We start from the raw sequence: 27,895 nt of genomic DNA on the forward strand, positions 1-27,895 counted from the left end.
TGTCCCCCACCCCCAAACCAACACACACACACTGTCCCCACCCCCAAACCAACACACACACACTGTCCCCACCCCCAAACCAACACACACACACTGTCCCCCACCCCCAAACCAACACACACACACTGTCCCCACCCCCAAACCAACACACTCACACTGTCCCCCACCCCCAAACCAACACACACACACTGTCCCCCACCCCCAAACCAACACACACACTGTCCCCACCCCCAAACCAACACACACACACTGCCCCCCTCCCCCAAACCAACACACACACTGTCCCCCTCCCGCAAACCAACACAAATTCACACTGTCCCCCACCCCCAAACCAACACACACACACTGTCCCCACCCCCAAACCAACACACTCACACTGTCCCCCACCCCCAAACCAACACACACACACTGTCCCCCACCCCCAAACCAACACACACACACTGTCCCCCACCCCCAAACCAACACACACACACTGTCCCCCACCCCCAAACCAACACAAATTCACACTGTCCCCCACCCCCAAACCAACACAAATTCACACTGTCCCCCACCCCCAAACCAACACACACACACTGTCCCCCACCCCCAAACCAACACACACACACTGTCCCCCACCCCCAAACCAACACACACACACTGTCCCCCACCCCCAAACCAACACACACACACTGTCCCCCACCCCCAAACCAACACACACACACTGTCCCCCACCCCCAAACCAACACACACACACTGTCCCCCTCCCCAAACCAACACACACACACTGTCCCCCACCCCCAAACCAACACACACACACTGTCCCCCACCCCCAAACCAACACACACACACTGTCCCCACCCCCAAACCAACACACACACACTGTCCCCCACCCCCAAACCAACACACACACACTGTCCCCCACCCCCAAACCAACACACACACACTGTCCCCCACCCCCAAACCAACACACACACTGTCCCCACCCCCAAACCAACACACACACACTGCCCCCCTCCCCCAAACCAACACACACACTGTCCCCCTCCCGCAAACCAACACAAATTCACACTGTCCCCCACCCCCAAACCAACACACACACACTGTCCCCACCCCCAAACCAACACACTCACACTGTCCCCCACCCCCAAACCAACACACACACACTGTCCCCCTTACCCAAACCAACACACACACACTGTCCCCCACCCCCAAACCAACACACACACACTGTCCCCCACCCCCAAACCAACACACACACACTGTCCCCCACCCCCAAACCAACACAAATTCACACTGTCCCCCCACCCCCAAACCAACACACACACACTGTCCCCCACCCCCAAACCAACACACACACACACTGTCCCCCACCCCCAAACCAACACACACACACTGTCCCCCACCCCCAAACCAACACACACACACACTGTCCCCCACCCCCAAACCAACACACACACACTGTCCCCCACCCCCAAACCAACACACACACACACACTGTCCCCCACCCCCAAACCAACACACACACACACTGTCCCCCACCCCCAAACCAACACACACACACACACTGTCCCCCACCCCCAAACCAACACACACACACACACACACTGTCCCCCACCCCCAAACCAACACACACACACACACTGTCCCCCACCCCCAAACCAACACACACACACTGTCCCCCACCCCCAAACCAACACACACACACTGTCCCCCACCCCCAAACCAACACACACACACTGTCCCCACCCCCAAACCAACACACTCACACTGTCCCCCACCCCCAAACCAACACACACACACTGTCCCCCACCCCCAAACCAACACACACACTGTCCCCACCCCCAAACCAACACACACACTGTCCCCACCCCCAAACCAACACACACACACTGCCCCCCTCCCCCAAACCAACACACACACTGTCCCCCTCCCGCAAACCAACACAAATTCACACTGTCCCCCACCCCCAAACCAACACACACACACTGTCCCCACCCCCAAACCAACACACTCACACTGTCCCCCACCCCCAAACCAACACACACACACACACACTGTCCCCCACCCCCAAACCAACACACACACACACACTGTCCCCCACCCCCAAACCAACACACACACACACACTGTCCCCCACCCCCAAACCAACACACACACACTGTCCCCACCCCCAAACCAACACACACACACTGTCCCCCACCCCCAAACCAACACACACACACTGTCCCCCACCCCCAAACCAACACACACACACTGTCCCCCACCCCCAAACCAACACACACACACTGTCCCCCACCCCCAAACCAACACACACACACTGTCCCCCACCCCCAAACCAACACACACACTGTCCCCCACCCCCAAACCAACACACACACACTGCCCCCTCCCCCAAACCAACACACACACTGTCCCCCTCCCGCAAACCAACACAAATTCACACTGTCCCCCACCCCCAAACCAACACACACACACTGTCCCCACCCCCAAACCAACACACTCACACTGTCCCCCACCCCCAAACCAACACACACACACTGTCCCCCACCCCCAAACCAACACACACACACTGTCCCCCACCCCCAAACCAACACACACACACTGTCCCCCACCCCCAAACCAACACACATTCACACTGTCCCCCACCCCCAAACCAACACAAATTCACACTGTCCCCCACCCCCAAACCAACACACACACACTGTCCCCCACCCCCAAACCAACACACACACACTGTCCCCCACCCCCAAACCAACACACACACACTGTCCCCCACCCCCAAACCAACACACACACACTGTCCCCCACCCCCAAACCAACACACACACACTGTCCCCCACCCCCAAACCAACACACACACACTGTCCCCCACCCCAAACCAACACACCACACACTGTCCCCCACCCCCAAACCAACACACACACACTGTCCCCCACCCCCAAACCAACACACACACACTGTCCCCCACCCCCAAACCAACACACACACACTGTCCCCCACCCCCAAACCAACACACACACACTGTCCCCCACCCCCAAACCAACACACACACACTGTCCCCCACCCCCAAACCAACACACACACACTGTCCCCCACCCCCAAACCAACACACACACTGTCCCCACCCCCAAACCAACACACACACACTGCCCCCTCCCCCAAACCAACACACACACTGTCCCCCTCCCGCAAACCAACACAAATTCACACTGTCCCCCACCCCCAAACCAACACACACACACTGTCCCCCACCCCCAAACCAACACACTCACACTGTCCCCCACCCCCAAACCAACACACACACACTGTCCCCCTTACCCAAACCAACACACACACACTGTCCCCCACCCCCAAACCAACACACACACACTGTCCCCCACCCCCAAACCAACACACACACACTGTCCCCCACCCCCAAACCAACACAAATTCACACTGTCCCCCACCCCCAAACCAACACACACACACTGTCCCCCACCCCCAAACCAACACACACACACACTGTCCCCCACCCCCAAACCAACACACACACACTGTCCCCCACCCCCAAACCAACACACACACACACTGTCCCCCACCCCCAAACCAACACACACACACTGTCCCCCACCCCCAAACCAACACACACACACTGTCCCCCACCCCCAAACCAACACACACACACTGTCCCCCACCCCCAAACCAACACACACACACTGTCCCCCTCCCCCAAACCAACACACACACACTGTCCCCCCGCCCCAAACCAACACACACACACTGTCCCCCACCCCCAAACCAACACACACACACTGTCCCCCACCCCCAAACCAACACACACACACTGTCCCCCACCCCCAAACCAACACACACACACACACACACTGTCCCCCACCCCCAAACCAACACACACACACACACTGTCCCCCACCCCCAAACCAACACACACACACACACACTGTCCCCCACCCCCAAACCAACACACACACACACACTGTCCCCCACCCCCAAACCAACACACACACACACACACTGTCCCCCACCCCCAAACCAACACACACACACTGTCCCCACCCCCAAACCAACACACACACACTGTCCCCACCCCCAAACCAACACACACACACTGTCCCCACCCCAAACCAACACACACACACTGTCCCCCACCCCCAAACCAACACACACACACTGTCCCCACCCCCAAACCAACACACTCACACTGTCCCCCACCCCCAAACCAACACACACACACTGTCCCCCACCCCCAAACCAACACACACACTGTCCCCACCCCCAAACCAACACACACACACTGCCCCCCTCCCCCAAACCAACACACACACTGTCCCCCTCCCGCAAACCAACACAAATTCACACTGTCCCCCACCCCCAAACCAACACACACACACTGTCCCCACCCCCAAACCAACACACTCACACTGTCCCCCACCCCCAAACCAACACACACACACTGTCCCCCTTCCCCAAACCAACACACACACACTGTCCCCCACCCCCAAACCAACACACACACACTGTCCCCCACCCCCAAACCAACACACACACACTGTCCCCCACCCCCAAACCAACACACACACACTGTCCCCCACCCCCAAACCAACACACACACACTGTCCCCCACCCCCAAACCAACACACACACTGTCCCCCTCCCCCAAACCAACACAAACTCACACTGTCCCCCTCCCCCAAACCAACACAAACACACTGTCCCCCACCCCCAAACCAACACACACACACTGTCCCCCACCCCCAAACCAACACACACACACTGTCCCCCACCCCCAAACCAACACACACACACTGTCCCCACCCCCAAACCAACACAAACACAGTCCCCCACCCCCAAACCAACACACACACACTGTCCCCCACCCCCAAACCAACACACACACACTGTCCCCCACCCCCAAACCAACACACACACACTGTCCCCCACCCCCAAACCAACACACACACACTGTCCCCCACCCCCAAACCAACACACACACACACACACTGTCCCCCTCCCCCAAACCAACACAAATTCACACTGTCCCCCACCCCCAAACCAACACACACTGTCCCCCACCCCAAACCAACACACACTGTCCCCCACCCCAAACCAACACACACAGTCCCCCACCCCAAACCAACACACACAGTCCCCCACCCCAAACCAACACACACACACACACTGTCCCCCACCCCCAAACCAACACACACACACACACACTGTCCCCCACCCCCAAACCAACACACACTGTCCCCCACCCCAACACACACACACAGCCCCTCCCCCCTCACTCTCTCCCCTGAATGCTTACCTGTAGCTGCGGCACAGTTTGTCAGCATGGGGCTCCAGTAGTAAGGACCGTAGCACGTTCTCCACGCAGCCCGACACGTATTTCTCTGGAATCCCCCGGAGCCTAGCGTACATGCTCAGCGTTTCTCTTCCTGTCATGTGATCCAGGACAGCGTCGAACTGCGGGCAATAGCCAATCCGCTGCTGTACCTACGACACACGGGAGAGAGGGTGGTGTCATGTAAGGTGATTTTGTGAGTTTCATAGTATATTACAAACTGGTTTCTGTTCAAGAGGCACAAAGCGTAGGAAAACAGCCCCTAATTGAGAAGGTCCTATCTGTACACATTCAATAAGAAATGCTAGTTTTTGTTTTCTGTTGCAAAATGCCTTGCTACGGTGTGACCTAATTAACTTTTAAGTAAGGGCGGCAGGTAGCTTGGAGGTTTGAGTATACCCGAGCCGACAAGGTGAAAAACCTGCCGATGTGCCCTTGAGCAAGGTATTTAACCCTAATTTGCTCCAGGGATGCCGTAGTACTATGGATGACCCTGTCAAACAACACATTTCACTGCACCTATCCTGTGTATGTGACATTAAAAAAAAACCAGTGTAAATGTTTTCCTCTCTCTCTCCTTCTCCATCTCTCCTACCTTCTTGACATCCCTCAGAATGCTGTAGCCGTCAATGTAGGCATCGCCAGAGGTGACGGTCTCGTCCCCGGTGAGCATCTTGAAGGTGGTGGTCTTCCCTGCTCCATTGAAACCCAGCAGGCCAAAACACTCTCCTTTCCCCACTGCTAGAGAGAGTCTGTCTACCGCCAGTACTGTTTCTCCACTGCTGTATACCTGGAGGAAGGGAGGGAGGGAGATCACTGCTGTATACCTGGAGGGAGGGAGGGAGGGAGGGAGGGAGGGAGGGAGGGAGGGAGGGAGGGAGGGCTATATACCTGGAGGGAGGGAGAGAGAGAGATCACTGCTGTATACCTGGAGGGAGGGAGGGAGGGAGGGAGGGAGGGAGGGAGGGAGGGAGGGAGGGAGATCACTGCGACAGACAGACAGACAGACCCTCACCACTACTGGATGCCTCTGGGAGGGAGACCAGACTAACAGACAGGTTTCTGTACCTTGCTGAGGTCCTGCAGTATGAGTGGGCTCCCCACCATAGACTCTACTATGGGCGAACACTCCAGAACCCTCTTCCTCTCCTCCGCTACGTCCCTGTCCTCCGGCAGTAGGGCCGGATCCCCCATCAGAGGCAGCTAGGAGACATACTGACTGTCATTATCAATGAGGTCTTTTTATACTACTGGCATAATACAGCTGTAAGAAATTGCAGGAGGGAACAGTAATGTTGAATTTTGACATGTAGCCAACCACACCAAAATGATACCAGTTTTTCAGAAATCTGAAATTCTTAAGAGAAGAGTAGAATTTGCTCTCGACTACAGCCCTATATAAACAAATGGGCATTAGTTTAATCTCGCTCAGGGCATCAGGTGGGCACATTTTCTGAAAACTCCACCCACCCGGGGCATGAGGCAGCACCCTATAGTCAACTCTCTGGCCCCTCCCCTTCTGACCTGTTTACGTCTGCTGGCGAGGCGGGTGAGGAAGCGGCGGAGGGTTTTGACACACTGCATCTCGATGATGAAGAGGAGGGTGATGAAGACTACACCCTGCAGGGACAGGGCCACCAGAAAACGCCCCACCCCCGGCTCTGACATGGAGAAGTAGTTCTCCTGGTACGTGATGTCTGGAAGAGGGAGGAGCACCAGTCATGGCTACGAAGGGTTAACTAGAAAATAGTTAGTCCTCATTACCATGGTCATAGTTAGAATCCTTCTCATCAACATCATTGTGATCATCATCACAATATTACTACAACTACATATCATGTAACACAGTGGTATTCAAACTTTTTCAGCCGAGCCCATTTTTTATTTTTCGCCAGCATTTCCGGAGACCCATTTTTATTTTATATTTTTTATTCTGGCGACCCCACCCTAAATCTAACATCAACCTTAAAATCTGTTAAAAAAAAATAAATAAATAAAAAGATTAAAAATAATAAAAAAAACACATCAACAAACAACCTTTTACTCATTACATTTGTATCTCTATCAAAATGAAGAGAACCAATACATATATTTACACAATAACATTTTATTTTTCAAATTATCTTTCTCAATAACATTTTATTTTTCAAATTATCTTTCTCAATAACATTTTATTTTTCAAATTATCTTTCTCAATAACATTTTATTTTTCAAATTATCTTTCTCAATAACATTTGTATATTGTCCCATAAAATAATCCTCTATATTTTTGGTCCCCAACCCCCCCCAAAGAAACTACTTATACAATAGGTATTCCTACTGAACTACAGACACTGTGATACAGCTGCTGTCTCCCTGCTGTAGGAGAACACAGTACTCACTCAAAGCACGGCAGAAGGCCGTGGCAATGGGGTTGGAGGTGCAGAAGGTGATGAACTGGTAGTTCTGGTAGAACTGGCTGAAGGACATGCCCAGGCAGTAGTTAGGGAAGAGCAGGAACACCTTGTCCAGGTTACGAGACAGGTCCTGTAGATTTAGATCTGGGAGGGGGAGAAGAGAGGAGGAGGGGAAACAGGAGGAGGAGAGGATGGGAAGAAGAGGAGAGAAGGGGAAACAGGAGGAGGAGAGGATGAGAAAAAGAGGAGAGAAGGGGAAACAGGAGGAGGAGAGGATGGGAAGAAGAGGAGAGAAGGGGAAACAGGAGAAGGAGAGGATGAGAAGAGAGGAGGAGGGGAAACAGGAGGAGGAGAGGATGGGAAGAAGAGGAGAGAAGGGGAAACAGGAGGAGGAGAGGATGGGAAGAAGAGGAGAGAAGGGGAAACAGGAGGAGGAGAGGATGGGAAGAAGAGGAGAGAAGGGGAAACAGGAGAAGGAGAGGATGGGAAGAAGAGGAGAGAAGGGGAAACAGGAGGAGGAGAGGATGGGAAGAAGAGGAGGAGGGGAAACAGGAGGAGGAGAGGATGAGAAGAGAGGAGGAGGGGAAACAGGAGGAGGAGAGGATGGGAAGAAGAGGAGAGAAGGGGAAACAGGAGAAGGAGAGGATGGGAAGAAGAGGAGAGAAGGGGAAACAGGAGGAGGAGAGGATGGGAAGAAGAGGAGAGAAGGGGAAACAGGAGAAGGAGAGGATGGGAAGAAGAGGAGAGAAGGGGAAACAGGAGAAGGAGAGGATGGGAAGAAGAGGAGGAGGGGAAACAGGAGGAGGAGAGGATGGGAAGAAGAGGAGAGAAGGGGAAACAGGAGGAGGAGAGGATGGGAAGAAGAGGAGAGTAGGGGAAACAGGAGAAGGAGAGGATGGGAAGAAGAGGAGAGGAGGGGAAACAGGAGAAGGAGAGGATGGGAAGAAGAGGAGAGAAGGGGAAACAGGAGGAGGAGAGGATGGGAAGAAGAGGAGAGAAGGGGAAACAGGAGAAGGAGAGGATGGGAAGAAGAGGAGAGAAGGGGAAACAGGAGGAGGAGAGGATGGGAAGAAGAGGAGAGTAGGGGAAACAGGAGAAGGAGAGGATGGGAAGAAGAGGAGAGGAGGGGAAACAGGAGAAGGAGAGGATGGGAAGAAGAGGAGAGAAGGGGAAACAGGAGGAGGAGAGGATGGGAAGAAGAGGAGAGAAGGGGAAACAGGAGAAGGAGAGGATGGGAAGAAGAGGAGAGAAGGGGAAACAGGAGAAGGAGAGGACGGAGGAGAGGAAATAAGAGAATCAAGGTAAGGGAAAGTCATCAAATGTATTTCCACAGCGTATTTTGCCAGCCTTATCCCCAGTTCTGAAGCAAAGAAGTGCAGCAGTGTGCAGTAGGGGTTTGTTCTTTTTCGCTGTTTACTAGCAGAGAAACAGGCTCGAAATCGCCAAATCATAATGATTCCCCATGTAGTTAGAAGTGTAGTCTCTGAGCTGCCTAAAGGTTCAGTGTTCCAGTAGACCTAAGGACTTTTCACACCTCAGAACCAAACTGGGCCAAGCTGTACTTGCTACGCATCCCCACAGTTGCTGGACCATCCTGAAAATATCAGAGGCGGCACAGTTTGGTTTGGGTCGGCACGATAGTGTGAAACGCTAGTATCTAGTATCCTGGCTCTGGCTCTCACCTGGGATGGTCATGATGGTGACGGTGAGGAAGGTGGCGGTGCCGCTGATGATGTTGAAGATGGTGAGGCGGGTGTAGGCGGTGGCAGCGGCGGAGAACAGGAAGCTGAGCAGGTACATGAGGGGGATGACGGCCCAGCCATATAGCAGCAGGATTAATAACACATCAACCAGGTGGTTGTCTGCTATGAAGGCCTTGACCCCAAACGCCCGGAACACCACCTGTTGGGAGGGAGTGTTTGGATAGCAGCTAGTTTTCAGTATTCCCCTCCCCACTCATACCATTAACAGACAGTCCTAGCAAAATTCTTGCTTCAGAAATTGTTCTTGCTAAGAAACTTACTTTGTTTATTTTTTACCATTTTCAATGAAAACAATCACAGTAATGTACTTAATTGTTACCCAGAAATGATTTGATATTAATATAAAAACAGCTGCATTGGGCCTTTAAGTAAATCCAGATGGTATACTGACCAGCATGAGCATGCAGGGCAGGAAGAAGTTGACCAGGTCCCAGAGCAGTGCAGAGAACCAGAAGTTGGAGAGGTAGACGCCGCTGACCTGCTGTACGTGCTTGGACTTGAGTGAACGCTCTGTGACCAGGAGCAGGGCGAAGGTACTGGACAGGGATGCCATGCCATACATCAGGTTGATGGCGATGGCGAAGCCCGTCTGACCTCTGTGTCGAGGAGGGAAGGAGTGAGAGAGGGGGAGGGTTACCCTTTATTATTTAAACAGTCTCTAAACTTTCCATGTGAAAAAAGCTATTTTAATTGAATTGAGAGAGCGAGCGAGACGGAAGAGAGAGAGAGAGAGCGAGCGAGACGGAAGAGAGAGCGAAGAGAGCGAGCGAGACGGAAGAGAGAGCGAGTGAGAGCGAGCGAGACGGAAGAGAGAGCGAGGAGAGACGGAAGAGAGAGCGAGAGAGCGAGCGAGACGGAAGAGGGAGAGAGAGAGCGAGCGAGACGGAAGAGGGAGAGAGAGAGCGAGCGAGACGGAAGAGAGAGAGAGAGAGCGAGCGAGACGGAAGAGGGAGAGAGAGAGCGAGCGAGACGGAAGAGAGAGAGAGAGCGCGAGCGAGACGGAAGAGGGAGAGAGAGAGCGAGCGAGACGGAAGAGGGAGAGAGAGAGCGAGCGAGACGGAAGAGGGAGAGAGAGAGCGAGCGAGACGGAAGAGGGAGAGAGAGAGCGAGCGAGACGGAAGAGGGAGAGAGAGAGCGAGCGAGACGGAAGAGAGAGAGAGAGCGAGCGAGACGGAAGAGAGAGAGAGAGAGAGAGCGAGACGGAAGAGAGAGAGAGAGAGCGAGCGAGACGGAAGAGAGAGAGAGAGAGCGAGCGAGACGGAAGAGAGAGAGAGAGAGCGAGCGAGACGGAAGAGAGAGAGAGAGAGCGAGCGAGACGGAAGAGAGAGAGAGAGCGAGCGAGACGGAAGAGAGAGAGAGCGAGCGAGACGGAAGAGAGAGAGAGCGAGCGAGACGGAAGAGAGAGAGAGCGAGCGAGACGGAAGAGAGAGAGCGAGCGAGACGGAAGAGAGAGAGAGCGAGCGAGACGGAAGAGAGAGAGAGAGAGCGAGACGGAAGAGAGAGAGAGCGAGCGAGACGGAAGAGAGAGAGAGCGAGCGAGACGGAAGAGAGAGAGAGCGAGCGAGACGGAAGAGAGAGAGAGCGAGCGAGACGGAAGAGAGAGCGAGCGAGCGAGACGGAAGAGAGAGCGAGCGAGCGAGCGAGACGGAAGAGAGAGCGAGCGAGACGGAAGAGAGAGCGAGCGAGACGGAAGAGAGGAGGGTAAAAAAAAGGCAGGAGGAAAATAAGGAAGGGCATGGAGCTGGGAGGAGTGACAGAAAAAAAGAAAGAAAAGTAAGGGAGGAAGCAAATGATATATTGAGTGGTGAGGTCGGCAGGCAGAGGGGAAAAGGAGGGAGAGAAAGAGATGGAGTATCATGAAACAATGAATATCCTGATACCCAGGAGAACATCTTCACCAGACCTCTATCCTCTCATCCTTCTTTCACTCCATCCTTCCTCCCATCAATATACCTTCCCTGACCGAGCCACTACCAATCTCTCTCCATCCTCTCACCTCTAAAAAACACCTCCTGATGAATGGTGGTCAATATCTCCCCCTCAGATTCTAACTTGTTATCAGCCTCTGTTGCTTCCCCATCGATCCAGCCAGACATCCAGCAGGGCCGGGAGCTCATCGACTGGATGTGCATCCCAAATGACACCCTATTCCCGACATAGTGTACTACTTTTGACCAGAGCCCTATGGGCCATGGTGAAAAGTAGTGCACTCTGTAAGGAATAGGTTGCCATTTGGGAAGTACCCTGGTTTAATTGGGGTTTAGTGGCTGTAAGGGATGTGTTGACCACAGGTGTTTAAAGGATAGACAAGAATAAGGACCCAAAACAAGGTGGTTGATGGAAAAGTCAACTTCTATCTAAAAACAATAAGGAAGTTATGGACTGAGTCAGAGTGGCTCATGCAGAGTACCCAACTAAACATTCACTCCTCTTCTCAAATGTGTTCAAGATAACACCTGTGTTCCTTCCATACCCTCGTCTCCTTCTCTCCTCTTTTTTCATCCATCCCTCCCTCCCTCTTTCCCTCCCTCCTTCCCCTCCATACTCCCCACTCCCTACTCACTCTGTCAGCTGACTCTGGGCGCTCTCGGAGATGTTGCGGGGCATGGGCATGTTTCCCGTCATAATCGATGCGTTGGGCCCTGCCAGCATTTTGAACAGGGCGTTGTCCACCATCATCAGGGCTGTAGCGGCCGTGTGGTAGCCCTGGTTATTGAAGTAGGCCGTGACCTCGACCAACTTCCCCGTGCCGCCGCTGAACGATGCACCCACCACGCAGCGCTCGTTGAATGCCCCGCCCTCCTCCTCGGTCTTGGTGAGCACGTACTCCGTGAAGTCTGAGGAGAAGAAGCAGTGGATAGGGTGGATCAGTAAAGACAAACCTTTTCCATGGGTGCATCTCTATGGTCTAATGCCTGAAGTAGCTTCCACCATGCGTGTCTGAGATTGACTACATTGCAGACAACAGCACAGAATCACTGATCTACAAATCACCTTTCATCTCAAATAACTAGTGATCCCTTCCAACATGCTGACACGCTTACCGCTAATATTGACATCGTGGGCTTTCTGGGCATCCAATTGCGAGGAATACACCTGTGCCAGGGCGATTGCCAGCGGTCCCTTGCCGGGCTCCAGGGCCACGGGCACAGTGGTGGGGCCATAGCGGCCCAGTGCCAGCCTGAGCTGCGGTGAGTCGTAGCGCCCGGGGAAGGTCTTTGCCACCACCAGGGCCAGCACAGTGAAAACCAGGGGTACCAGGAACTGGGCCACAATCACTTTCCAGTTCCTCCAGCTATAGAGCGCCCGCTTCAGGAACATGGCATAGAACTGCTGCATGTACAGTCTGGCCTGGGGGGGGGGACAGACAGACAGACAGACAGACAGACAAAGAAAGATTATTTCCATATCATCTCTGATTTAATACAGTATGTTCCTATATTTTGTAAGCTCCTAAACTTTCCTATTAATAAACCATGTTGATGACAGAAAGAGAAGATGTGTTAACAGGCAACCTTCTATATTGACATTTAGCTTACTTCCTGTCTGAACTCACACACAAAAACTCTCCTCTCTCACCCCGGTGTTGAGCTTGATGTTGGAGCAGTCCTCGGAGATGAGCGTGCCGCTGTCAGTGAAGTCGGTGACGTCCGTCATGCCGCTGTAGCTGCTGGTGTCGTCCATGGTCCAGTCATGGGAGCGTCTCTCGTGTTGGTACTGCAGCGCCGGCAGCTGAATGGCCTGGATGTCCAGGCTAGAATCCACCAGCTTCCCCACTCTGGAAATACACAACAATGTACAGCTCAGTACAGTAGCAGTGTATCTAACCCAAACCCTGGATGTCCAGGCTAGAGACCAACAGCTTCACCATTCTGAGGACTCACATAAGGAAATACAAACATTAAAAAAAGTGGACTTCTCTAGTCTGACAGTACACACAGACAAATACAATTTAGTGGACTTCTCTAGTCTGACAGTACACACAGACAAATACAATTTAGTGGACTTCTCTAGTCTGACAGTACACACAGACAAATACAATTTAGTGGACTTCTCTAGTCTGACAGTACACACAGACAAATACAATTTAGTGGACTTCGCTAGTCTGACAGTACACACAGGGACCAATACAACTTAGTGGACTTCGCTAGTCTGACAGTACACACAGGGACCAATACAACTTAGTGGACTTCTCTACTCTGACAGTACACACAGGGACCAATACAACTTAGTGGACTTCTCTACTCTGACAGTACACAGGGACCAATACAACTTAGTGGACTTCTCTAGTCTGACAGTAGACAGGGACCAATACAACTTAGTGGACTTCTCTACTCTGACAGTAGACAGGGACCAATACAACTTAGTGGACTTCTCTAGTCTGACAGTAGACAGGGACCAATACAACTTAGTGGACTTCTCTACTCTGACAGTACACAGGGACCAATACAACTTAGTGGACTTCTCTAGCTCTGACAGTCACACAGGGACCAATACAACTTAGTGGACTTCTCTAGTCTGACAGTCCAGCACAGGGACCAATACAACTTAGTGGACTTCTCTAGTCTGACAGTAGACAGGGACCAATACAACTTAGTGGACTTCTCTAGTCTGACAGTAGACAGGGACCAATACAACTTAGTGGACTTCTCTAGTCTGACAGTAGACAGGGACCAATACAACTTAGTGGACTTCTCTACGTCTGACAGTAGACAGGGACCAATACAACTTAGTGGACTTCTCTAGTCTGACAGTACGACAGGGACCAATACAACTTAGTGGACTTCTCTAGTCTGACAGTAGACAGGGACCAATACAACTTAGTGGACTTCTCTACTCTGACAGTAGACAGGGACCAATACAACTTAGTGGACTTCTCTACTCTGACAGTAGACAGGGACCAATACAACTTAGTGGACTTCTCTACTCTGACAGTAGACAGGGACCAATACAACTTAGTGGACTTCTCTACTCTGACAGTAGACAGGGACCAATACAACTTAGTGGACTTCTCTAGTCTGACAGTAGACAGGGACCAATACAACTTAGTGGACTTCTCTAGTCTGACAGTAGACAGGGACCAATACAACTTAGTGGACTTCTCTAGTCTGACAGTACACAGGGACCAATACAACTTAGTGGACTTCTCTAGTCTGACAGTAGACAGGGACCAATACAACTTAGTGGACTTCTCTAGTCTGACAGTAGACAGGGACCAATACAACTTAGTGGACTTCTCTAGTCTGACAGTAGACAGGGACCAATACAACTTAGTGGACTTCTCTAGTCTGACAGTTACACAGGGATGAATTTAGTTATAACAATTTAACTGAGCTTCCCTACTGAACGGAGCTTTATCAGGACAACATAAGGACATTTACAATTTACAGTAGTTAGATACCTAGTATTAGATTATGACATAATTCAATTAATCTGTAAATTCAATTAACTATGCTGAGTTAATTATGCTGAGTTTTTCCAGACCATGTGTCCTGACCAGGAAACTTTAGTTTCAGGATCCATTTTTCCAGTTTTTCCTAATCATGTCAGGTGGTCCGGAAGAACGTAGGAGCCTTTCTTTGTACTATATGACATCTTGACCGTTTTAGACTGTACAAATGTATTTATAGACATGAAACATATTCATTCATAATTGGATGAATCTTTGTGTTCTGGAAGTGGCTTATGGAGTGAGCACTCTGTGTGAATCAATGGATGTTGATGCTGAAATCTCTTCACAGAACTCAGGAACACACCCCGGGGTCTATTGTACACCAAACAAAGCAGCTCATCGGAGAGTACGTAATAAGTGGGAGTGTGTTTGTGTTATTGGTGATGGTGAGCATTTTATGTCATTCCAGCCCTGCTAACTCTCTCTCGCCTTCTCACTCTCTGAGGGGAAGAACAGGAACTTGGACAACCACAATAGCCAGAACGCTATTTCGGTCCGTTTCAAATGAATGATTAATTCAGCCAGCCAATCTCCACAACGCCTGACACATGCAGCGCCCCCCTCAAAGAGCTTCATCTAACAGTTTTATAAGTGGTCAACGAGACCCCTATCCAGGGTGTGAAAATGAAAATGGACTCGGGGCCTCTGCAGTAGCTGTATGAAATTGATAATGGCCAAGAGACCGCATATGTAGTAAGATGAAAAGATGCGGAAATGACTTGGCCAAGGTAGGAACAGTCTGAACAGGTGTTAAATTAGGTGGCTTTCAGTATATTTGAAATGAAACTGAAATGGCAGGACTAATGTAGATGGTCCACCCCTTCAGAGAGCTGGGTGGGAATAAAGCTGAATGAAATTGATAATGGAAAGAGGCTGAATGTAATAGCCAGGGTATGTACAGACTGAACACGTGTTAAGATGGTGGCTTTTAGTGGAGTTGAAAAGAAACCTCAAATAGAGGATTAATGAGGCTTTTGTATACGGGTAATGATGGAGACACTCACTGATAGACTCACATTGTGAGGTAAAAATAATGAAGCCTGAAATGAGATATTTTGGAGGTAATTGCTATATTCTGTTTAGAGCCTTCACAGCTGTGTTCTACTGAAAAAACACGTGCACGCAAACAAACTATACTACCAGACAGAAACACAAAGACATGCATGTATGCACCCCCCCGAAACACACACACACACACAAAGAAGCTTTAAACACACAGGCAGAAATAATTGCTCAGATGTAAGCTGAAGGCAGCTGGCTGGTGATGCAGAGTAATTGAGCAGAAGATGACAACTGGAATAAGTGTGTGTGTCAGTGGAGGCTCTTCAGAGGAGGAAGGGGAGGACCATCCTCCTAAGAAAAAGAAAAATGTATAAAAAGTCATTTTTTAGAAAAAACGATTCAAAATATATTCACGTCACCAACTCATTGATTAAAACACAATTTTTTTGCAGTGAAGGTCTACAGTAGCCTCAACAGCACTCTGTAGGGTAGCACCATGGCATAGCCGGAGGACAGCTAGCTTCCGTCCTCCTCTGGGTACAGTGAGGGAAAAAAGTATTTGATCCCCTGCTGATTTTGTACGTTTGCCCACTGGCAAAGAAATGATCAGTCTATAATTTTAATGGTAGGTTTATTTGAACAGTGAGAGACAGAATAACAACAAAAAAATCCAGAAAAACGCATGTCAAAAATGTTATAAATTGATTTGCATTTTAATGAGGGAAATAAGTATTTGACCCCTCTGCAAAACATGACTTAGTACTTGGTGGCAAAACCCTTGTTGGCAATCACATTTTTCTGGATTTTTTTGTTGTTATTTTTCCCTCACTGTACATTGACTTCAATATAAAACCTAGGAGGCTCATGGTTCTCACCCCCTTCCATAGACTTACACAGTAATTATTACAACTTCCGGGGGATGTCCTCCAATCTATCAGAGCTCTGGCAGCATGAACTGACATGTTGTCCACAAAATCAAAGGAACAGAGAGTGAATTTAGTACTGAAAGCATAAGCTACAGCTTGCTAGCATTGCAGTGCACCAAATGTGGTGAGTAGTTGACTCAAAGAGAGATAAAGACAGTAGTTGAACAGTTAACAAATGAATTTCTTCCAAAATGAAAAAGAACCAAGAGAGAGAGATTGTCTTTTTTTTAAACTTTCAGTTTCACTTACTTAGCTAGCAAATGCAGCTAGCTAGTTTAGCCTACTCAAACCCCCTGCTCAAACAGAGGGATGCCATGTTAGCTAGCTGGCTATGACGATCCAACACAACACTGGAATTCTTCCAAGTCAAGGTAAGCTTTTGATTTGACTAATGTAACTGTTAAACTGTTTACTGACTGCACACTAACGTTAGTGCATGATTGTAGCGGGTTTAGTAACGTGTTTTTTCTATTAGCTATGTTGACTAGGACGTTACTTTAGCTAATATGGTGACAACGATGTAGGCTTTAGTGGTTATGATATGGTTTGGCTTGGAAAGGTTTCTTCGCCTGGTCATATATAGCTGATGTGTTGTGCATTGAAGAAGTCCACAAGCGAAGGGAAAAGGTGAGAGGAGGAGAGAGCATAGCTGTGAGAAGGAATACAACATGGCTGCTATGAAACAAATGTTCACTAGTGATCAGGGGTGTATTCATTCCACGGATTTGTTGAAAAATATTTCTTAAACGGAAGCACACGGAACGAAACAGGGATAAACATTACTGAATTTGTCCAATAGAAACTCTCATTTGCCACTGTTAGACTAATGATTACACCCTAGATCAGCTAGACGCAGGCAAGATTGTGCAAGGCGGTATTGCATGTGTCACTGTCTGTCACTTCAAATGTTTCGCTCGACCTGTGTGCACCTACGTTGTAAACTTTCATTCACAGGCTAGGTTGTAGCAACCTCATGATGTGTATAGGGAACATGTGAGTATCATGTAGTAGCCTAAAACCTATCACTGTTACATTGAACTGGCTGAATGGAATATGAAAGACAGTTATCCAATATGCTGTAATAGAAATAAGGCCATGCGCATGAAACAAATCATCCTCCATCATCTTAAACGGCATCGACCGCCACAGGTGTGTGTGTGTGTGTGTGTGTGTGTGTGTGTGTGTGTGTGTGTGTGTGTGTGTGTGTGTATGTATATATATATTTGGGTATGTGTGCACACTTAAAAGCCTGCAGGTACATACATACTCATGACAAGTGTTAATATTTATTACAACTGCAGGCTTTAAGTAAAGGTACTCTCCCTGGGAGCTGTGGTGAGAGGTCCAGACCTAGCTGGTACTCTCCCTGGGAGCTGTGGTGAGAGGTGCAGACCTAGCTGGTACTCTCCCTGGGAGCTGTGGTGAGAGGTCCAGACCTAGCTGGTACTCTCCCTGGGAGCTGTGGTGAGAGGTGCAGACCTAGCTGGTACTCTCCCTGGGAGCTGTGTTGAGAGGTCCAGACCTAGCTGGTACTCTCCCTGGGAGCTGTGGTGAGAGGTCCAGACCTAACTGGTACTCTCCCTGGGAGCTGTGGTGAGAGGTCCAGACCTAGCTGGTACTCTCCCTGGGAGCTGTGGTGAGAGGTCCAGACCTAGCTGGTACTCTCCCTGGGAGCTGTGTTGAGAGGTCCAGACCTAGCTGGTACTCTCCCTGGGAGCTGTGGTGAGAGGTCCAGACCTAACTGGTACTCTCCCTGGGAGCTGTGGTGAGAGGTCCAGACCTAGCTGGTACTCTCCCTGGGAGCTGTGGTGAGTGTGTGATCCCATACCTGAGGAAGACCTCCTCCATGGTGGTGACAGAGGCTCCATAGCTGGCGATGCCCAGCTCCTCTCTGTTCATCTCCAGCTCTGCAAACAGCAGCTCAAACCTGGAGAGGGAAGAACGTTGATCCATCAGAGATCAGTCAAACCCGGGTCTAAAACAGTCATCTGTCATGGGGATCTATGGTTACATCACAGGTCGTTAAACAACCTCAACAGTCAGTCTATACTGCCTCCAGATAAAACCAACAACGATGGCAGGGACCAAAATACCACCCTATTCCCGTTTTACTGCACTACTTTTCACCAGGTCAAAAGTAGCACACTAAATAGGGAATAGGGTGCCATTTGGGACATAAGCTATATATCTACTTGAAACATCACCCTTACCTCTAGAAGTAGAGGTGTCTGTAATCATACTGTAGCAAGCAGCAACACCCTCAGATTGGACCCAACTTGGGCTCATCAAAATAGACTGACAAAAATAGTATGTGTCACACTAAACACCGAGCTGTGGCCAGCGGCACTGATGGCCTGTGTGAGATTGGGTATTGATTTTGTCTTACCGGTTGGTGCTCTCTTTGGGCAGAATGTATGAGAGCTCAGCCCCAGCACTGCTCTCCAGCGTGGCATTGGGAACGTACATGTGGACCAGCCGTGTGATCTCAGACACGTTGCACAGCGCGTCCTTCACGATCACCATGTGGTAGCCAGCACCTGAGATGCAGGAGGATAAAGTTAGATCTCTGAATCACTCTCCTATCCCCTCATGACATTCTAACCTCACCTCATAACTACTAGTTATTCACACTGTTCTGTCTTGTAGTCTTCACTCCCACCACTTCCACTTCTCACCTCTTCTATCCAACCCTTTTCTTTTCACCACTACATTCCACCTCTTCTCTTCTCTCTGTTTCTACAACCTCTCCATCACACCTGTTAATTTCATCCTCCCTCCTCTCTTCCCTCTCCCACAGCCTTTACCCGCTCTACCCATTCTTCTTTTTCTCCCTCCCTCCTCTCACCGTATTTGTTCTTGAGAAACAGCGGCGAGCCGCAGCACTGCAGCTCTCCCCCAGCCATGATGACTATACGGTCCCCCAGCAGGTCGGCCTCGTCCATGAAGTGTGTAGTCAGCAGGATGGTGCGCCCGCGCTTCTCGCCCTGGAGCAGGTCCCAGGTGGCCCGCCGTGCCGACGGGTCCATGCCCGATGTGGGCTCATCCAACATCACCACCTGGAGGGGAGGAGTGGTGAGATGGAAGGATGGATGGACAAAGAGATTGAGACAGGGAGGGGGGGGGGTGGAGGAAGGGGAAGATTGAGGGATGGAAGGGAAGGGACAGAGAAAGAGACAGAAGGGTAAGATGTGTTGAAATAGCCTTGTGTGTTGCACATACAGTGCAACAAGTATGCATACCACATTTTGTTGTCACAGCCCAAATTCAAAATTGATTTCATAGATTGTTTTTCTCACCGATCTACAAACAATAACCCATAATGACAAAGTGAAAACATGTTTTTAGGAATTTTTGAAAATGTTTTGAAAATTAAATAAAAGTCTAATTTACCTAAGTATTCACACCCCTGAGTCAATACTTTGTAGAAGCACTTTTGGCATTGATTACAGCTGTGAGTAGGCTGGGTCAGTCTCTAAGAGCTTTCCACACATGGATTGTGCAATATTTGCCCATTTATTATTTTCGAAATTCTTCAAGGGCTGTCAAATTGGTTGTTAATCATTGCTAGACACCCATGTTCAGGTCTTGCCATAGATTTTCAAGTAGATTTAAGTCAAAGCTGTAACTTAGCAACTCAGGAACATTTACTGACTTCTTGGTAAGCAACTCCAGTGTATATTTGGCCTTGTGTTTTAGGTTATTGTCCTGCTGAAAGGTGAACTCATCTCCCAATTTCTGGTGGAAAGCAGACAGAACCAGGTTTTCCTCTAGGATTTTGCAGGTACTTAGCTCCATTCCGTTTCTTTTTTATCCTGAAAAACTCCTCAGTCCTTAACAATTTCAAGCACACCCATAACACAATGCAGCCACCCCGATGTTTGAAAATATGAAAAGTGGTACTGAGTAATGTGTTGTACTGGATTTTCCCCAAACATAACACTTTATATTCAGGACAAAAAGTGTATTTCTTTGCAATTTTTTTCAGTATTAGTTTAGTGCCTTGTTGCAAACATGATGCGTGTTTTGGAATATTTGTATTCTGTACAGGTTTCCTTCTTTTCACTCTGTCAATTAGGTTAGTATTGTGGACTAACTACATTATTGTTGATCCATCCTCAGTTTTCTCATAGTAATTAAACTCTGTAACTGTTTTAAAGTCACCATTGACCTCATGGTGAAACCCTTAAACGGTTTCCTTCCTCTCCGGCAACTGAGTTAGGAAGGACGCCTGTATCTTTGTAGTTACTGGGTGTATTGATACACCATCAAAAGTGTAATTAATAACTTCAACCTGCTCAAAGGGATATTCAATGTCCAATAAAAATTTTATCTACCAATAGGTGCCCTTCTTTGCGAGGCACTGGAAAATCTCCCTGGTCTTTGAGGCATTGGAAAACCTCCCTGGTCTTTGTGGTTGAATCTGTGGTTGAAAATCCCTTCTTGACTGAGGGGCCTTACATATTGTATGTGTGGGGTACAGAGATGAGGTAGTCATTCAAAAATCATGTTAAACACTATTATTGCACACAGAGTGAGTCCATACAACTTATTACGTGACTTGTTCAGCAAATGTTTACTCCTAAACTTATTTAGGCTTGCCATAACAAACGGGTTGAATACTTATTGACTCAAGACATTTCAGCGTTATATTTTTCGTACATAAAAAACAACATAAAACATCCACTTTGACATTATGAGGTATTGTGTTTAGGCCAGTGACAACAATCTCAACTTAATCCATTTTAAATGCAGGCTGTAACACAAAAAAATGTGGAAAAAGTCAAAGGGATATGTATTTATTCATGCAATTATGGTATGCCTGTACTTTGACAATGCCAAGCTAACTAACCCTCTGGGGTTAATAAAGTCATTTTGAATTGAGTGACAAGACAATACCTTCTGCTCAAAAACAGTGCACTTGAATAGGGAAATGGGTGGCATTCGGGACGCAATCCAATACTGACCTTGGAGTCTCCGATGAGGCCGATGCCGATGGATAGTTTCCTCTTCATCCCACCTGACAGGGTCTTGGAGTGGGAATGCCGCTTGTCCTCCAGGTTCAGGATCCTGATGATCCGGTCCACCTCAGCTGGAATCTTCTCCTGGGAATACCCCTTCAGCTGGAGACGAGACAGAGAAAAACATAAGGAATAACCCTTCAACTGGAGATGAGACAGACAGAGAGAGAGAGAGAGAGAGAGAGAGAGACAGAGAGACAGAGAGAGACAGAGAGAGACAGAGAGAGACAGAGATAGAGAGAGAGAGAGAGAGAGAGAGAGACAGAGAGACAGAGAGAGAGACAGAGAGAGAGACAGAGAGAGAGACAGAGAGAGAGACAGAGAGAGAGACAGAGAGAGAGAGAGACAGAGAGAGAGAGAGAGAGAGAGAGAGAGAGAGAGAGAGTCTTAAGGAATAACCCTTCAACTGGAAACGAGACAAAGAGACATAAGGAATAACTCTTCAACTGGAGATGAGACAGAGAGAAAAAGAGACATAAGGAATAATCCTTCAGCTGGAGACAAGACAGAGACATAAGGAATAACGTTTCAGCTAGAGATGAGACACAGAGAGAGAGAGAGAGGGAGAGAAAGACATAAGGAATAACCCTTCAGCTGGAGATGAGGCATAAGGAATACATACCAATAGAGAGCGAGAGCATGAGAGAACGCAAGGGAGAGCGAGCGCGAGAGAAATAAGTGGGAAGAAGGGAAGCATGGAATGTGAGGAAAAGTTAAGAGTGAAATTGAGAAAGTAAACTTAAAAGGAACGATAAGAGGACAGAAGGTAAGGAAAGTAGAGGGGAATGGTGCCTGCCTGTCTCTGTGCCTGCCTGCCCGCCTCTGTGCCTGCCCGCCTCTGTGCCTGCCCGCCTCTGTGCCTGCCCGCCTCTGTGCCTGCCCGCCTGCCCGCCTGCCCGCCTCTGTGCCTGCCCGCCTCTGTGCCTGCCCGCCTCTGTGCCTGCCCGCCTCTGTGCCTGCCCGCCTCTGTGCCTGCCCGCCTCTGTGCCTGCCCGCCTGCCCGCCTCTGTGCCTGCCCGCCTGCCTGCCCGCCTGTCTCTGTGCCTGCCTGCCCGCCTGTCTCTGTGCCTGCCTGCCCGCCTGCCTGCCCGCCTGTTTCTGTGCCTGCCTGCCCGCCTGTTTCTGTGCCTGCCCGCCCGCCTGTCCCTGTGCCTGCCCGCCCGCCTGTCCCTGTGCCTGCCCGCCCGCCTGTCTCTGTGCCTGCCCGCCCGCCTGCCCGCCCGCCTGTCTCTGTGCCTGCCCGCCCGCCCGCCTGCCTGCCCGCCTGTCTCTGTGCCTGCCTCTGTGCCTGCCTCTGTGCCTGCCTCTGTGCCTGCCTCTGTGCCTGCCTGCCCGCCTGCCTCTGTGCCTGCCTGCCCGCCTGTCTCTGTGCCTGCCTGCCCGCCTGTCTCTGTGCCTGCCTGCCCGCCTGTCTCTGTGCCCGCCTGTCTCTGTGCCCGCCTGTCTCTGTGCCCGCCTGTCTCTGTGCCCGCCTGCCTCTGTGCCTGTGCCTGCCCGCCTGCCTCTGTGCCTGTGCCTGCCCGCCTGCCTCTGTGCCTGTGCCTGCCCGCCTGCCTCTGTGCCTGTGCCTGCCCGACTGCCTCTGTGCCTGCCCGCCCGCCTGCCTCTGTGCCTGTGCCTGTCCGCCCGCCTGCCTCTGTGCCTGCCCGCCTGCCTCTGTGCCTGCCCGCCTGCCTCTGTGCCTGCCCGCCTGCCTCTGTGCCTGCCCGCCTGCCTCTGTGCCTGCCCGACTGCCTCTGTGCCTGCCCGACTGCCTCTGTGCCTGTGCCTGCCCGACTGCCTCTGTGCCTGCCCGCCCGCCTGCCTCTGTGCCTGCCCGCCCGCCTGCCTCTGTGCCTGTGCCTGCCCGCCCGCCTGCCTCTGTGCCTGTGCCTGTCCGCCCGCCTGCCTCTGTGCCTGCCCGCCTGCCTCTGTGCCTGTGCCTGCCCGCCTGCCTCTGTGCCTGCCCGCCTGCCTCTGTGCCTGCCCGCCTGCCTCTGTGCCTGCCCGCCTGCCTCTGTGCCTGCCCGCCTGCCTCTGTGCCTGCCCGCCTGCCCGCCTGTGCTCTGTGCCTGCCCGCCTGCCTCTGTGCCTGCCTGCCTGCCCGCCTGCCTCTGTGCCTGCCTGCCTGCCCGCCTGCCTCTGTGCCTGCTGCCTGCCCGCCTGCCTCTGTGCCTGCCTGCCTGCCCGCCTGCCTCTGTGCCTGCCTGCCCGCCTGCCTCTGTGCCTGCCTGCCCGCCTGCCTCTGTGCCTGCCTCGCCCGCCTGCCTCTGTGCCTGCCTGCCCGCCCGCCTGCCTCTGTGCCTGCCCGCCCGCCTGCCTCCTGCCTGCCTGCCCGCCCGCCTCTGTGCCTGCCTGCCCGCCCGCCCGCCTCTGTGCCTGCCTGCCCGCCCGCCCGCCCGCCTCTGCTGCCTGCCTGCCCGCCCGCCCGCCTCCTGTGCCTGTGCCTGCCCGCCCGTCTCTGTGCCTGCGCCTGCCCGCCCGCCTCTGTGCCTGTGCCTGCCCGCCCGCCTGCCTGCGCCTGCCTCTGTGCCTGCCGCCCGCCCGCCTCTGTGCCTGCCTGCCCGCCCGCCTCTCGTGCCTGCCTGCCCGCCCGCCTCTGTGCCTGCCTGCCCGCCCGCCTCTGGGCCTGCCTGCCCGCCCGCCTCTGGGCCTGCCTGCCCGCCCGCCTCTGGGCCTGCCTGCCCGCCCGCCTCTGTGCCTGCCTGCCCGCCCGCCTCTGTGCCTGCCTGCCCGCCCGCCTCTGTGCCTGCCTGCCCGCCCGCCTCTGTGCCTGTCTCTGTGCCTGCCCGCCTGTCTCTGGGCCTGCCTCTGTGCCTGCCCGGCTGTCTCTGTGCCTGCCTGCCCGCCCGCCTCTGTGCCTGCCTGCCCGCCCGCCTCTGTGCCTGCCTGCCCGCCCGCCTCTGTGCCTGCCTCTGTGCCTGCCCGCCTGTCTCTGGGCCTGCCTCTGTGCCTGCCCGGCTGTCTCTGTGCCTGCCTGCCCGGCTGTCTCTGTGCCTGCCTGCCCGGCTGTCTCTGTGCCTGCCTGCCCGGCCTGCTCTCTGTGCCTGCCTGCCCGGCTGTCTCTGTGCCTGCCTGCCCGGCTGTCTCTGTGCCTGCCTGCCCGGCTGTCTCTGTGCCTGCCTGCCTGCCTGCCTGCCCGGCTCTGTGCCTGCCTGCCCGCCTGTCTCTGTGCCTGCCCGCCTGCCCGCCTGTCTCTGTGCCTGCCCGCCTGCCCGCCTGTCTCTGTGCCTGCCCGCCTGCCTCTGTGCCTGTGCCTGCCTGCCCGCCTGCCTCTGTGCCTGCCTGCCCGCCTGCCTCTCGTGCCTGCCTGCCTGCCCGCCCGCCTGCCTCTCGTGCCTGCCTGCCCGCCCGCCCGCCTCTGTGCCTGCCTGCCCGCCCGCCCGCCTCTGTGCCTGCCTGCCCGCCCGCCCGCCTCTGTGCCTGCCTGCCCGCCCGCCCGTCTCTGTGCCTGCCTGCCCGCCCGCCCGTCTCTGTGCCTGCCTGCCCGCCCGCCCGTCTCTGTGCCTGCCTGCCCGGCTGTCTCTGTGCCTGCCTGCCCGGCTGTCTCTGTGCCTGCCTGCCTGCCTGCCTGCCCGGCTCTGTGCCTGCCTGCCTGCCTGCCTGCCTGCCCGCCCGTCTCTGTGCCTGCCCGCCCGTCTCTGTGCCTGCCCGCCCGTCTCTGTGCCTGCCCGCCCGTCTCTGTGCCTGCCCGCCCGTCTCTGTGCCTGCCCGCCCGTCTCTGTGCCTCTGTGCCTGCCCGCCTCTGTGCCTGCCCGCCCGCCTCTGTGCCCGCCTCTGTGCCTGCCCGCCTCTGTGCCCGTCCGCCTGCCCGCCTCTGTGCCCGTCCGCCTGCCCGCCTCTGTGCCCGTCCGCCCGCCCGCCTCTGTGCCCCCCTGCCTCTGTGCCGGCCTCTGTGCCTGCCCGCCTCTGTGCCCATCCGCCTCTGTGCCCGTCCGCCCGCCCGCCCGCCCGCCTCTGTGCCCGCCTTTGTGCCCGCCTCTGTGCCTGCCCGCCTCTGTGCCCGTCCGCCTGCCCGCCTCTGTGCCCGTCCGCCCGCCCGCCTCTTTGCCCGTCCGCCCGCCCGCCCGCCTCTGTGCCCGCCCGCCTCTGTGCCCGTCCGCCTGCCCGCCTCTGTGCCCGTCCGCCCGCCCGCCTCTGTGCCCGTCCGCCCGCCCGCCTCTGTGCCTCTGTGCCCGCCCGCCTCTGTGCCCGCCCGCCTGCCCGCCTCTGTGCCCGCCCGCCTGCCCGCCTCTGTGCCCGTCCGCCTGCCCGCCTCTGTGCCCGTCCGCCTGCCCGCCTCTGTGCCCGTCCGCCTGCCCGCCTCTGTGCCCGTCCGCCTGCCCGCCTCTGTGCCCGTCCGCCTGCCCGCCTCTGTGCCCGTCCGCCTGCCCGCCTCTGTGCCCGTCCGCCTGCCCGTCTTTGTGCCTGTCTGTCTCGGTGCCTGCCTGCGTGTTTGCATGTCTTACCTGTGTGTAGAATAGCAGGTGCTCCCGGACAGTGAGGTTGTCAAAGAGCACGTCGTGCTGCGGACACAGGCCCAGGCTGTGGCGAATCAGAGCCATGTCCTGACAGATGTCATAGCCGTTAATGTAGGCCCTGCCACTGCTGGGAGGAAACAGACCTGTAGGATACACAGAAAAACATAGCTGTTAATGTAGGCCCTGCCACTGAAACAGACCTGGAGGATACACAGAAAAACATAGCTGTTAATGTAGGCCCTGCCACTGAAACAGACCTGGAGGATACACAGAGAAAACATAGCTGTTAATGTAGGCCCTGCCACTGAAACAGACCTGGAGGATACACAGAGAAACATAGCTGTTAATGTAGGCCCTGCCACTGCTGGAGGAAACAGACCTGGAGGATACACAGAGAAACATAGCTGTTAATGTAGGCCCTGCCACTGAAACAGACCTGGAGGATACACAGAGAAACATAGCTGTTAATGTAGGCCCTGCCACTGAAACAGACCTGGAGGATACACAGAGAAACATAGCTGTTAATGTAGGCCCTGCCACTGAAACAGACCTGGAGGATACACAGAGAAACATAGCTGTTAATGTAGGCCCTGCCACTGAAACAGACCTGGAGGATACACAGAGAAACATAGCTGTTAATGTAGGCCCTGCCACTGAAACAGACCTGGAGGATACACAGAAAAACATAGCTGTTAATGTAGGCCCTGCCACTGAAACAGACCTGGAGGATACACAGAAAAACATAGCTGTTAATGTAGGCCCTGCCACTGAAACAGACCTGGAGGATACACAGAGAAACATAGCTGTTAATGTAGGCCCTGCCACTGAAACAGACCTGGAGGATACACAGAGAAACATAAGGAGCGAGTTTTACAATACAAAGCCTATTGTGAGTTTGGTTTTAGAGTGGAGGCACACTGGCCTGTCTATGCTTTCGGTTCTGTTAGCGTCATCACTGTTTTCAATTCGGTCTGTAGATTGTACAAGGGAAAAGTAGCAATGTGTATGGCTGTGTGTGTGTGTGTGTGTGTGTGTGTGTGTGTGTGTGTGTGTGTGTGTGTGTGTGTGTGCGCGCGCGCACGTCCCACCTGTCAGCATGGACAGTGTGGTGGTCTTCCCGGCTCCGTTGTGCCCCAGCAGAACTGTGATCTGGCCCTCAAACATGTTCACCGTCAGATCCTTGACAGCCTGCCGCGTCTTGTTACCCACTTTGAACTCCTGGCAGGATGAAAATCATTCCATCTAAATCATTACAATGGCCAACCTACCCCTGGATTAACATCATTACAACGGTCGGCCAACCTACCCCTGGATTAACATCATTACAACGGTCGGCCAACCTACCCCTGGATTAAAATCATTACAACGGCCTGCCTACCTAGCCCTGGATTAAAATCATTACAACGGCCTGCCTACCTAGCCCTGGATTAAAATCATTACAACGGCCTGCCTACCTAGCCCTGGATTAAAATCATTACAATGGCCTACCTAGCCCTGGATTAAAATCATTACAATGGCATACCTATCCCTGATTAAAATCATTACAATGGCATACCTATCCCTAGATTAAAATCATTAC

At 52.8% G+C, this 27,895-nt stretch overlaps 1 protein-coding gene across 1 annotated transcript in view; it reads right to left on the bottom strand.

The window, feature by feature from the left end:
• The window catches only part of LOC106595110 (phospholipid-transporting ATPase ABCA3), a 97,248-nt gene that overhangs the window by 19,811 nt on the left and 49,542 nt on the right, over positions 1-27,895 (bottom strand). Inside the window, exons 12-27 of the mRNA XM_045719865.2 lie at positions 27,405-27,534; positions 26,305-26,459; positions 21,824-21,979; positions 19,705-19,915; positions 19,246-19,396; positions 18,688-18,786; positions 13,059-13,257; positions 12,524-12,830; positions 12,043-12,316; positions 9,871-10,075; positions 9,399-9,618; positions 7,702-7,860; positions 6,845-7,017; positions 6,389-6,523; positions 5,916-6,110; positions 5,285-5,472 (exon numbers count right to left, since the gene is read on the bottom strand). Coding sequence (XP_045575821.2) covers positions 5,285-5,472; positions 5,916-6,110; positions 6,389-6,523; positions 6,845-7,017; positions 7,702-7,860; positions 9,399-9,618; positions 9,871-10,075; positions 12,043-12,316; positions 12,524-12,830; positions 13,059-13,257; positions 18,688-18,786; positions 19,246-19,396; positions 19,705-19,915; positions 21,824-21,979; positions 26,305-26,459; positions 27,405-27,534 — 2,957 coding nt within the window. The remainder of the gene's footprint in view (positions 1-5,284; positions 5,473-5,915; positions 6,111-6,388; positions 6,524-6,844; positions 7,018-7,701; positions 7,861-9,398; positions 9,619-9,870; positions 10,076-12,042; positions 12,317-12,523; positions 12,831-13,058; positions 13,258-18,687; positions 18,787-19,245; positions 19,397-19,704; positions 19,916-21,823; positions 21,980-26,304; positions 26,460-27,404; positions 27,535-27,895) is intronic.

The sequence above is a fragment of the Salmo salar genome, chromosome 06, assembly GCF_965601325.2.
Source record: "Salmo salar chromosome 06, fSalSal1, whole genome shotgun sequence".
Taxonomy (NCBI): domain Eukaryota; kingdom Metazoa; phylum Chordata; class Actinopteri; order Salmoniformes; family Salmonidae; genus Salmo; species Salmo salar.